General features: G+C 37.9%; 1 protein-coding gene across 1 annotated transcript in view; it reads left to right on the forward strand.

Moving 5' to 3' along the window:
• fry (Protein furry) overlaps positions 1-13518 on the forward strand; it is a 67116-nt gene that overhangs the window by 44005 nt on the left and 9593 nt on the right. Inside the window, 7 exon segments of the mRNA XM_068293187.1 lie at positions 10467-10586; positions 10653-10786; positions 10863-10961; positions 11024-11158; positions 11220-11391; positions 11455-11560; positions 11627-11977. Of these exon segments, the coding sequence (XP_068149288.1) occupies positions 10467-10586; positions 10653-10786; positions 10863-10961; positions 11024-11158; positions 11220-11391; positions 11455-11560; positions 11627-11977 (1117 nt within the window).

The raw sequence follows: 13518 nt of genomic DNA on the forward strand, positions 1-13518 counted from the left end.
CCACCAGAATCGCCATTACAAGTTGATCTACCGCTGACTACCCCCGTACACAGGATGTCGTCTGTAATAGCATCATAGGTTTTAGCACAGTCTTGATTGCTCTGGATCTCCACATCAATGCAACGGAGATACTTGGGCAATAAGAAATGAGAAATAAGACCCCAACCGCAAGCTGTAGTCTTCTGGCCCGCAAAGCTGTTAAGTTTATCACTGAATTTCGGTAGAGCTATCTTGTTAATTTTATCGCTAAATGCGACTCGTGGTGTTTGGATTAGGGCAATATCATAGTTCAAGCTAGAGCCACCAGGACTATATAGTTGATGGGAAATGAAATTCTCGTTTCCCACTCTTTCGACTACCTTTGGTTTCCACACATTATTAGAGCCATATAGAATGTCCACATAAATTCGATTGATCAGGCAATGAGCAGCGGTCAGAATCCAAGTTTCTCCAATTATGCTACCCCCACATAATTCAAAGTACGTAAAGCGTAAAACGACAATATATGGTGCTTGCCCATCTGACGCTTTATATCCATTAAAGATAATGTTCGTCGGTGTGTCCTGATCCCCATTCAGACTTGAATTAATGTAGTTAGGATGGCCTTTTGTCAAAACCACAGCCAGACTTGCGAAGGCAAGGAATATCTTCATTTTACTGAACATTTGAGACAAAATGCGTCTTTTATATTGCAGTGAACTTAAAATTTCGAATATGTTTCCTCGGTGACCTTGCATATGGAATTTTTTCATTTGCTAGTAGAGAGATAATGACACAGTGTACTGTTCAATGAAAAGCCATTTCCATTTGTCTGCCTCAACATAAATTACTCAAATCAGTTTTAAAACTATAGCGCTAAAAACATTTAGCTCCGTCTTTCCATAAGTATGGCTAGCTCGGTGATAAGAAAAATACTTGACTTAAAGATTATCCCAAAATCATGAAGAGCTTTCAAGGAAACTTCTGCCAACCAGCCCAGTACACAGGAAGTCTTTAGGAATGTCTCTAATGCTTCTAGCACATTCTTTATTGTGGAAATTCATTGGATATTATCTAGTTCTAGACCCATTTACTTTGAGTGTGCGGCTGTCACATATAAAGCTTGATTTAAGCAAAAAGCTAATAAGAGAACAACCAAAAAGCAGCCAATTCCATTTTGCGCAGCAATTATCAAATTAGCCAAATTAAATTAGAGCTACATTAATGACCAGTTCTGTCTCTTTTTCTCATTCTGGTCTGGGTCAATGAGATTAACCAGAAGAAGCGCCGGAGACTACTTTAATTTAAGAATTTCAGCATAGAATCCGCTCATAAAATCCGTGTAAATATTACGCATTAAATTTTATTTTATATAATTTCTCAATGCAATTAACATAATTTTACCATTTTAAATGCGAAAGATGCTCGGTAAGCAATGCGACAGTCTATATACCCTTTGCCGTTTGCCATTGGACCTTAAAATATCACTTTTTGGGAAAGCATAAATTTGTGTCTCTCACACTCATACCACCTATGGGCGTTTTAGTTTTGTAGGACTAAAAAATTAGTTTACATAGATAGGAACTGAAAAAATGTTGCTTATACCCTGCAAAGAGAGAAATGAAATTCATAGTTCAGCCACATATTATGGGTGAATGGGTGTCAATTTAAATTTCCATTCATACCTGAATTGAAATTGCATGAAAATTCATTTCAGGTACATAAAAAACTTTTCCACTTGATTTTGCCACAATAATAATAATAATAAAAAAAACACAATCCACAAATTGATTTTTATCGGCCATCATCATCATCATCAGAAAATGAAGAGACAAATAAATTGTTTAGCCATTTATTTTTAATTTACTTGTGCTTCAAGTTTTTGCTTCTTCTTTTCCTTGTGTCCTCGTGTCGTCTTCCGTCTATCACTTATCAGCAGCATTTTTGGTTCAATAAACACCTTGCCCATGAAAATCCATCAAAATGGGCCCGTCATAAAGTAAAATGGAAAAGCTGCTCTGCTTCTATACATCTCGCTGTCGTTCTATGTGTGCCGCCTGACCAAGCCAAAGGCATTAAATTTATTTGCTCTTTTCGTTTCGTTTCGTTTCGTTTATTTTGTTGTGTGTTTCTTTTCCTATTTATTTGTATTGAGTTTGCACTTTTTATGGGTCCGGCCTCTTCTATGTGTTTGTCAAATGGATCAGAGCCAAATGGCTAGTAAATTTTCCATTCACTTGAGCCATGTTTGTATACGATACAAGGGTTCCACCACTCGTCCTAACCATTCAACTGGTCGACGTCGCCTCGTAACTTCCTTTGTTGGGTTTTTTCTATCGCAAGCGCATGTTGCACTTGAAAGTTTTTTTTTCCCCCTTTTTTTTTTTGTTCGATTAACTTTGTGAAAATTTCATCGCAATGATTTATTATAAACAGGGCCAGATTTATTGAAAATAACACTATGGCGAATGGCGAACCCTTTTTTTTACTATTCTGGAAAGCTCTACAAGCTAATACAAATGAAATGATACATACATTTAGTCAGAAATAGGAATATTAGTTTTTTCATGAATCCATTCCAAATATGAACTAACGCGGGTATACAAGGAATTAGAATTACACGTGTCAAAGCTGCCTTTAACAATTCCAATCAACTTGGGGGGATGTGAATCAGCTACTAAAGGGCCACCAGAGTCGCCAGAACAAGTTGTTTGCCCCTTGTCTATTCCTGTGCAGATCAAACTGTCTGTAATAATTGCTTCCTTAGGCGGTTTAAAGCATTCTTCATTGGTTATAATTGTCACGTCGATGCATTGCAGTATTTTGGGAGGTCCGGAATTGCATTTGAGGCCCCAGCCGCAAACTTTACCCTCATCGCCCACCATCCATTCACACCGATCACTCACTGCGGGAAGAGCTATCCTGCTAATTGTCTCACCAAACTCGATGCGTGGTGTACGGATTAGACCAATATCGAATCTTAAGTTTGGATGAGACCTATACAATTCATGTATAATGAAATTAGTGAAAAGCACTCTGTGTAATGTATTTGACTCCCACTGATTGGATCCATAATAAATCGTTGCATATAGTTTACGCCATAGGCAATGGGCAGCAGTTAAAATCCAAGTGTTTCCAATTATGCTACCACCACATACAGAATTTCCGCCAAAGCTTAAATGGACAATGTATGGCACATCTCCTTCCTTGACTTCATATCCATTGTTGATAATGTTATTGGGACTACCCTCCTGGCCACGTTCCCAACACTGAGTCCGATCAATGCCGTAGTGATGGCTGTGGGCAAACGCTACAGCTAGCGTTAAAATTGCCAGAAATGTCTTCATGGTACTGTTTCGTTATACAAAGCAAAGTCTCTATTTTATATAGAACTAAACTCGCCGCTGTTTTGGTTACGTAAATCGAATGTTTACGAGAAAAAGCAAAGAAAAAAAATTTTTACATTTACATTTTCCAGATATGAAATAGTAGGTATTATATACTATCTAGCTCAAGTTGTAAATCTAAAAACTATTTTATTATTTATTAGCATGTAAAAGAGTGATGACATTCGTTGGCAATGCCTTGTCCAGGCAAACACTTTAAATTGCTTTACTGAGTCGTTTAAATGTCCTTATATTCACACTGACTCTGACTATCTGTCTGTCCGTCACTCACTTTGGGTGTGTGGACGAGTGGGCGGGTGTTTGGGGGTAAGTAGAGAGCCGCTCATGTCATAAGCCTTTAATAAACTGACAACTAGTAGTTTCCTGTAAATGGCAGAGACCAATTTCAATTTTATTTTGCAGCTGCTTCTGCTTCTGCTGCTGCATTTCATGCTGAAAAAGTTTATTAAATATTTTGACCACCAGCTGTCATTTTGTTGGAATGAGATTCCTTTTAAGCTTGATGGAACAAGTTGATTAGCTAGCTTAGAACCATTTGATTTGTGTGTGTGTGTGCGTGAGTGTGCACTCTGCAACAAAATGTATATTTTTATTCCTCCCCAAAGTGACATAAATTCACTGCAGACTGCATTTTGGCAAAAGCGTTTATTTCAGCTCATTGCAACCGCAAAAAAAAGAAATAAATGTAAAAATAGACCCAATAAAGCTAATGCATCACTTCGCAGCAACTTGGTGGATGTATCTAGTTGCCATTGAATGTCAACTTTTATGAGTGAACTTGGTGTATTATCAATTGGTCGTGCACAAAATTTGAAAGCCACTTTTAGAGATATTTTATTTGCTAATAGATTATGTATGTGGATCTGCCGACCACTTTAAAAGGCCCCTCGATTCTCAATCATTCAAATTGATTCACAAGAATTCCTAGACTGCTTATTGCATAGTTTAGGGGGCAACGTTCCATCTACTGCTCATTGCGCTATCTTTACACTTGAAATGGCTCACAGTGACTTGCAAATATATTTATTCTATCGTACTAGTCCATCTAGAGTAAGTTAAGCAAGGAATGTTTACCACTTGAGGCTAGTAAGGTGAATCTTTACTTAGTTAGGTACTCTTTGGTTGCCTCTATTCGCCTAAGTAAAGTCACAGGTTCACTTGGACTTTGTGCATAACTTATTAACAAGAGTTAACTGAAAAACCGTTTAGTTCCAAGAGTTACCAATTTGTTTACCCATTTATCAATCGAGTGAAAGTTTTTGTATTTTTTTTTGTTTGTTATATAAAGGATAATTCAAACTTTGATGTGTTTGCAACTTTGTCCTAAAGATACAAGTTTTGTGGTAAAGCCTGGGTCATTTACAAAGGCAAGGCGCCCAATAGATCAATTCAATTTAACTTTTAAACCCAGAAACTGAAGCCGAATGTATATAAATTTGTTAAATGTCTGAATGTATGAATATGAATGGTAAGAGTTGTTTCTCATTATAACAAATTTGAACGCTTTGAACATCTGCGAACAGGCGAAGAAGACGACGGCAACCCAAGTGCCAAGTGCCTAGTACCGAGTGCTGTGTTATGTAGTGCTCTACTGCTGCTATTAAGACAAAAGCCATTACACAATGATTTGTTTCTTTCAATTTTCTTGGAGTCGGCAAATACACAATACACATATATATTTATGGCCTCCATACAAGAGAACACCAAGTGTAATGGCAAAGGGTAGACGGAGAGGGGACACCTTAACATACACATATTGATGTTCAAGTGTTGTCAATGCAAAAAGAAGATAGTAAGAACCCCATTCATCTTGGGGCAAGTGCGACGACATCTATTAAAACTTGCCAAACATCAGTCATACAATTGCTGATTGAATTTGAATTTCCACCTACCTACCCAGTCAGTTATTCAGTCATTCAGTCAGTCAGTTAGGCAGATAGGCAGTTAGGCATTGAGCTGCTCATCCATCATCGGATATGGCTTTGTCTCAGTTGAATGCCTTGTGGGCGTCGACACTTTACGCTTGGATGTAGCCAATTTGGCTAATAGGCTGAAAACCAGAAGGAAATATAAAGAAAGCAAGCGTACAACATTTTCATTCATTCCAGTCGTTTTACTTTCATTTTACCTTGTTTGGTTTTAAATTAGCATTGAATTTCCTTTACACACACACACACATACACAGAAAACGCAAAAGAAAACTAAATAAAAATCTTAAACAAACAAAATGAAATTCGAGATTTATCAGAAGAACAAGAACAGAAACAGAAAATTGTCATCGTCACAATAAGAATGAGAGACAGAGCAGTAGAAAGATGAGAAGTTGCCCAGGGAAAGCAAGCGTGGGAGATAAGGGACATAAGGGACACACCTAACTGCAAAAACCGAAATTTGGTATCACGCACTTAGGGCAAGTTTAGTGCGTGGCTTAGTTGTTAGTTTGTTGTCTCTAATGTCTAAGGTTTTGGCTTTTTCATTTTTTTTTTTTTTTTTTTGGTTTTGTATTTGGGGTCAACAAAAATATTTGTCCTTTGTCTCCTCGTTCATATATTGGTTTATACATATAAGTATAGTTTTCGGATGGTTTTTATTAATTTGGTGGTTGTCCTTAATAAATTGTCAATTTGCGGCTTAACTCACTCAGCAGTTTGCCGTTTCCTCTCAGTGTGGGTTTGATTAATTGCCAAAAACAAAACAAAACAAAACCAAAAAGAAAGTATTGTTATATATAGACTGTTGATCTATTTCTCTTGCTTTTTGCTTTCTACGCCTCAAATGTCAAACTCAAACTCCAAAAGAAGGTGCTGAAGAACTTTCTTGTTTTTTGCATTTGGCAATAGTTTTTGTTGTTGTTGCTGTCGTTAATTCATTAGTTCATTAGCAGAGGCTAATTAAACTGTTTCGAAATGTATGTTAATGACATTTAATTGTACAACATGTCGTATGTGTGATGTGGTTCTCAGATCTCAACAGCAGCAACACTTAAGCCATTTGAAGTTGCGTTTATCTTTAACTTTTCACTTTTGTTATGTTGCTGACAAACTTGAATGCTTCTTACAGTAAACAATCAAATTTATATCTAACCTCGTAAATGTCAACTAGGTCTGTATTTAATTCTGAATACGCTTTTTCCATTTGATACCTACATATTTGTCTTTCCATTTGCCATTCAAAACTCAAATGCAAAGAAATATTTTAGTTTTTATTCACAAAACGGTTCGCTAATGAGCTCAGCCTACAATATTTTATGTAAATTCAAATTAATAAGAACGATTAGATAAAAAAAAAGTAGAAAAAGTCGATTCATTTGAGATGTTGCAAGGGAGGAGATGAAAAAAGGGACATAACCAAATTGTTTTTGAAGAAGAAGAACTTTAAAAGATATTCTCAAACCTACATTTACTTGCCTTTTGTTCTTAACACAGCCCAAGGCTCAATTCTAAGTAGTTAATAAACCAGTTTCTTTTGCCTTTCTTTTATATACATAGATATACAAATATATATCTTGCGAAATATTTCAACAAAAATGACTTATGAATTTCTTATGGGCATGACCCCTTCATTTGGATTTATGAAATTTGATATCCATTTCCACTGTTGACTCTTTTACTACCCCAAAAAAAAAAAAAAAAAAAGTTAAAATTACATATTTAAATTTGAATTGAAAACTTTTTGTGGCCTGAGTAGAAAAACATGGAAGGACGAGAAACCTTTGAAATGTTATTGATAGAAAAAAGTAATAATAATAAATGTTGTCTTCTTTCATCATATCCAAGCACACACACACACACACACACACACACACACACAGACACACACACAGACACTTTGCAAGGTCTTGGCAGGGATGGAAGAGGCCAGAAAGTGGAAAGGCAGACAGAATTTCGAATTTGAATTTGAATAATGTTGAGAATTTTGCCTGATTTGCTGCTGTCACTTTTTAGTTACCTTTTGCATATGTGTGTGTGTGTGTGTGTGTGTGCGTGTGTGTGTTGGATTGGGTTTGGGTTATGCTTCGGTTTTACGGTTTGATTTTAGTGAATTTTTCCAGTGACTAGTTGCCAAGGGCAACCAAACGACGGACCCGTATTCAGACCCCAACTCAGACTCGAGTCGCATCCCTCTTACAAATATGCATTTGATGATGATAATGATGATGATGGTGATGTGAGCTCGTTTGTGTGTGTGTGTGTGTGTGTGTGTGTGTAGTTCGCTTAGACAGACATCAAAAGGCCAAATAGTTTCATGTTTAATGTGTTTTGTACTCACCTCATATTCCGTATTCAGATCGCAAATTGTATTATTCAGCTTCTCAACATAGACAGGCTTGGCAATCACTATATAGGGCAGTCCATGCAAAAATCCGCCCAATGTGAGACCAGCCAATACCATTTTTGCCCTACGGACAGTGCACATAGTTTGACGCTTCAACGGATATATGACCGCAATGAATCGTTCCACGGTGAAGGCGACAACAAACCAAACCGAACAGAAGCTAGCCAAATAGCTTAAGAATGTAAAGAATTGACAAAAGTAATCCAGATTGTAGATATTGATGTTTAGGAAATTCAACCATTGAACCAATAGGCCCAACAAAAAGCAAGTATCGCTCACAGCCAATGCGGCCAAGTAGAAACTCGATGATAGTTTGCGTAGCTTTGTCTTGAAGAAGACAAATACGGACAACAAGTTGCCAATTGTGCCAGTGAAACATAATATGGGTATATAATATTGCTGCACAATATGTCCAATAAGAAAGGTCATATTAACCACATCATCATTTTCAGCCAACGATGGTGCTAGGGAGGAGGAGGAGGCAATGGATGACGGCGATGATGAGGAGGCCGAGGATGAGGAGGAGGTGAAATCCAAATCGTAAAAATTGGTTAAATTGCTGCTGTTGTTGAAGGAGGCTGATGTACTTGTCGCTAATGATGATGAGGACGATGATGATGCGACTGCGGTGGATGATGATAATGACGATGTGTTGGTTGCTCTTGCTGCTTCTGCGGCCGATGCTGCTGCTGCTGCCATTGCTACTATAGCTGCTGTCGCTGCTGTTGTTGCCGTTGTTGCCGCAGTTGTTGCCCCTGTTGCTGCTGCTGTGGCAAGCTCCTCCATATCCGTTACTATTGTCTCACTTGTGGTTGTCATTGTTGCCAGTGCCAATGCCATTGCCATTGTCTGGCTATTAGTTTAGTTGGGGCCTTTCAAGTTCCACTTCCCTTCTTCTCCTCGTCATCTATTTTGCACTATTTATGTTCTTTATTTCTTTATTTTTTGTGGCTCTCGATCTTCTTAAGTTTTCTTTTTCTTGTCAATCGCAATCATCTAGCACTAAACTAAATAAACAACTTTATGATTTAATTGACTCCGTACTTGGTGTTGCAAAGTTTTTCCACTTCATTTACTGGCAAATGTACATTTTGCATATTGCACTCTTCAAAAGTTTTCATCCTTTTTCCACAAGCTGCTAAAGTAAGTTTTAAGCCAAAAATTTTTAATTAGCTGTGCAAATGGCGCAGAGGGACACTTCAAGTGCCAACTTTAAGACCTTATCAAAATATGGCAGTAAGTTCTAAACTGAGTTTCGTTGTTAATAATTGTTGTTAAGAAGATTGCAGTTTGCCTTTAAATTTTTAAAAATTCGAGTTTAAAGTTTAGAGTTTTCAAAAGTGGCGAACGAAATCCAATTACTTTCAGAACTATAAAATATCTACAAAAGTGTTCATATTTCATCTAAATAAATGTAAAGACCAATTTCATTAACGACTACAGAGCTCTGAAATCAGTTAACTTTCAGCTCTGTGTGTAATTGGCAAATCATTTAACTGTTTCAAAAACTGTTAAATTTTTTATTAAAAACAATTTATAAAGAAAAAATCTGAACAACTTCCACACACATTTTATTGGATTCGGTTGAAACTCGCACAAAAAAATGTAATCAAATAACAACAATTTGTTCGTCATAAATTTTCATCACTTGTGAATTAATTATGGTTAAAAGCATTTAAATTTTCACGTTTTTCAAAGAAACCATCTTTTTTTTTTACTGTCAAGCATTAAAAAAAAGAAGCAGATAAGCAGATATTTTCGCGTAATGGGATTTAACCGGCAAAAAAAGATATTTGAATAACACTTTGTGTCAAATATTAAAGAAGTGATTAAAATCCTATAAGAAACGAAAAAAAAATTCAGAAATTCTGTTCACTTTTATTATTTGATGGGGGAAAAAAAAACAAAAATTATAAACACTTGTTTAACCGTCGATCACTATCAAGTTTATGTTTTTTGATTTGTTGTCCTTGTCTGTGTGTGTTCGTGTCCTGGCGGCAAAATTCGACTTGCCTTGTGGACAATAAGCGCGCAACTAAGCCGAGACAATGGCCAAAGATTCTTTATATATAGGTAAACAGAAGTGCCGATGTTTTGGCTTTCGCCGCACAATTCACAATTCGTGGAAGGCGCCAAAAAACGGAAGAAAAAAATGTATGAAACGGATGTAATAGAACGAAAAAGCTTTTCCCAATTTGGAGTCGGCGCAATGGCCATGCATCGTCACTTCATTCATAAACATGCAACAGGTGGCAAGGTCAGGGTCGTTGTCAGTATGGTGAACGGACCAGCCTCAACAAGTGGTCATAATCAACACACAATCTCAGTCAAGGATTAGCAGCAGGGTATAACCAATAGAGCAAGAAAGTGACACAAATATTGTCTTTAGAGAATCGACTAAGATTAACTTTTTACTATTACCATCATTTGGCGGATGACACTTTATTCAATTCAAAAGAATAACAAAATATTCCACTCTAGCCCAAAAAAAAAAAAGAGAAGGAAACAATAACAAGCAAGAAAAGCTTTGGAAAGAAGGCATGGTTGGCTGTTAAATTCGGCTCAGTTGCCTCTGGACTTTCCTACAGTTCAGTTCCCAAAACAAAATACCAATATGACGGAAGAGCAACCGCCGTTACATTCTATATCTAGTATATATCTATTTTCGCCTCGTTCTCTTTGTTTCTTTCTACCAATTGTGTAAATATTCTATATAGTTTGTGTTTCACTTCGCTTTGATTTCAGAAGATGATAAAGTTGGCACTTTGGATGTCCTGCTAAGCAATGCCTACTGCCGTTCTCAGCGTTTCCTGTCAAAACAATTGGCCCAGCTGCGTCCCGAATTGACCATGTCTATATTTTCCGGTAAGTTTATTATTGAGATGGCTCCCTTTTCTCTGAGGTTTAATGATTTTCCTTGTTTTGGTGTAGAAATCACGCATCGGTTTCAAAGTGCACGAGAGGATGTGCGAGCCTTGTTGTTGCAATGCCTTTTACCTTGGCTACAGAACATGGAACTGGTGGCCACTAGTGTACCACCAGCCACACCTCTTTCATACATAATGGTGAGTAAAGTGCTAAATGAAAAGACATTGGCAGGCTCGCTTAAACTCAAATGTTTCCATCTCCCTGCCTTTGTAGTATTTCCCCGATTCCGGCACAAGGGGACGTCGCGAGGGTACTGGCTCCACAGAGGCTACGGAAATGATTCTTAACAATCTATTCTATATAACAGCCAAGGTAGGATTTGGAATTCATTCATCTAACTTGATGGCTATTAATCAATCATTGTTGTTTTGTAGTTCTCTGATGCCCATCCTCGAGATATTGAGGAATTGTGGGGCACTTTATGCCAATTTTGGCCAAACAATCTTAAAGTCATTTTACGCTATTTGGTCATAATGAGTGGTATGGCACCCACTGAACTTTTGCCTTATGTAAGTAGAACAATGGAATTCCTATATCCAAATAAAACCATTAATATTGAATTCAATGTAGGCCAAGCGTGTGGCACTTTATCTGGCCCGCAGCTGTCCGGATCGTTTGTTGGATGAACTTATGGCCGAATTGCAAACGGTGGAAACACTCAATTGCCTGATTGAAAGGACTGAGACCCCGCCGTTTTATCGTTTGACCAGCATGCGCAAAGCCTCGAGTCATAGTGCAGATGGTAAGATAAATGGATAGACAACTAGATTAACATTCACAATCAATTGTCATTTTGGTGATTTAGGTCAAGTGGTGGGCGGCATTAACGATTCACGTATTCAGGATTTGGCTGTGGAAAAGGGAACAATTCACACAAAACGCCATAGTGGCGAGGATCCAATTAAAATTGGGTAAGTAAATAAATACAATGGAAGAAGAGAAACTAAAGCAAGCGAAAATGTTTTTTATGTTCATAGAACCTGCAAGTCGGACAGCGGTATTCGTGCTTATACTCAAGCAGCTGCTGCCGCTGCTGCAGCGGCTGTTACGACACCAAATACCTCAAATATCAGTGGAAGTCGTCCACCCCGTGGTGCTGATAAAATTCGAGCTGCCTCTGGACCCTCCATACTACCAAGACCTGAAGATATACTTATCAATGATCCGGAACTAAGGCAAGAGGAGAATGTCGAATTACGCGGCGGACAATCGGAGGCGCCACCAAATGCACACTTGCATCCGTTGCCCATGCCGGAGTACGGTGGCTACTTTGCACCACTCACCGAATTTCTACCAGATGTCAGTTTGCCCATTAGTGGATTTCATCGGTAAGTAATACAAAAAAAGCTCTTTAATATTGCATATTTGTTTATTGGGGAGAAATGTCTATGGCTTACTTTATGCACTTATTCCACTTATTTGGCGTATCCAGTCCAAGTGGAAACTGACACGAGCAAAAGCAGCTGGAGTGCCTTTCATACAGCCGCGTGCGTCAACCCATGAGGCGATGCCAACCAATACAGGGTTATTGAGTGTGACCAATGGGCCACCAGAATCGCCATTGCATATAGATTTGCCTCCTGCCGTATTTACACAGATGGTATCATCTAAGACAAATGGGTAGACACTCTTGCACTCTTTGGTGCTGATAATCTGCAATTGAACGCATTGCAATTTATCGCTCGACTTGCCATCAGCCATTCGTCCCCATCCGCAGGCCTTGGCCCATTGATTAGCGTAGGTTTCTCTCTTGGGCAGGGCCACCTTATTGACCTTTGCATTAAAAGCATTAGAAGGAGTCCGAACGAGGGCTATATCGTACTTATCACGTTTATAAACATTACTTTTGGCCACCTTGTGCACGTATCCACCCCATTTCGAATTGGTACCATAATGAATATCCACCCAATCTGCACCGACACAGTGTGCAGCTGTAAGGATCCAATTCGAGTGAATTATGACACCACCGCATCCGGCTCCAACGTTCTTGCCCTCGTCGTGTATAAACAAGAAAACTATGTAGGGGGCTTCTCGATCGGCTGCCGTATACCCATTGGTTATGATATCGACGGGATCCTTATCGTCAGAATTTGATTCGGTCGTGGTGGTGGTAATCCACTTACCAGCCTGAACGGTGGCAACAGATAGAGAGAGGAGCACAGTCAGAAAATGCTTCATTGTGATTCTAAAATGCTCGGATGACCCTTTACTGGCTATATTTATACTTAAAATCTTACTTCAACACTAATTAACTTCCTGTGCAAATCTGAGATACACGTTATCATACATTTAGACTCATTAGCTATGCAAATGCAAAAAAGAAATTAACAGTAAATTAGTTTCAAGTTCTCTGCCTTCTCTTCCACTTTCTTTCTTTGTGGACTGGATATGCCCCATTTACTGAGCATTCATTGCAAGGGAAAAGCAGTGCTTTTATGGGTTGGGCGTAAAATCCTTTTACAGGTCCAGCCATTCTTTAATATTTTTAGTATTAAGTCTAAAGATCTTAAGGATTAAAGAAGATTAACTTTTCTAACTAATGTGGGTCTTGTTGTAGATAATTCTTATCCACCCGATGTAAATAATTTCATAGAAAAGATCGATAATAAAAACTTGACTGATGTTTTTTTTTTTTAAATTAGTCAGATGTTTGTAGCAGAAAGTATAAGACGTTTTCGATACCATAAAGCTTATATGTATAACAACAATTACAACAATGATAGTTTCTAAGTCTTTAGAAATATGCTGTTTAAAGCATTAAAGCTCTCAAAAGACAACAAGCTTGGGTTAGTTAACACAGTTCATTCGACGATCAAAGGATCGGCAGAGCAACATAGCATGTTTAGGCCAAAATGATTTGAGACTAATT

Source organism: Drosophila tropicalis, unplaced genomic scaffold, assembly GCF_018151085.1.
Source record: "Drosophila tropicalis isolate 14030-0801.00 unplaced genomic scaffold, ASM1815108v1 contig_694, whole genome shotgun sequence".
Taxonomy (NCBI): Eukaryota; Metazoa; Arthropoda; class Insecta; order Diptera; family Drosophilidae; genus Drosophila; species Drosophila tropicalis.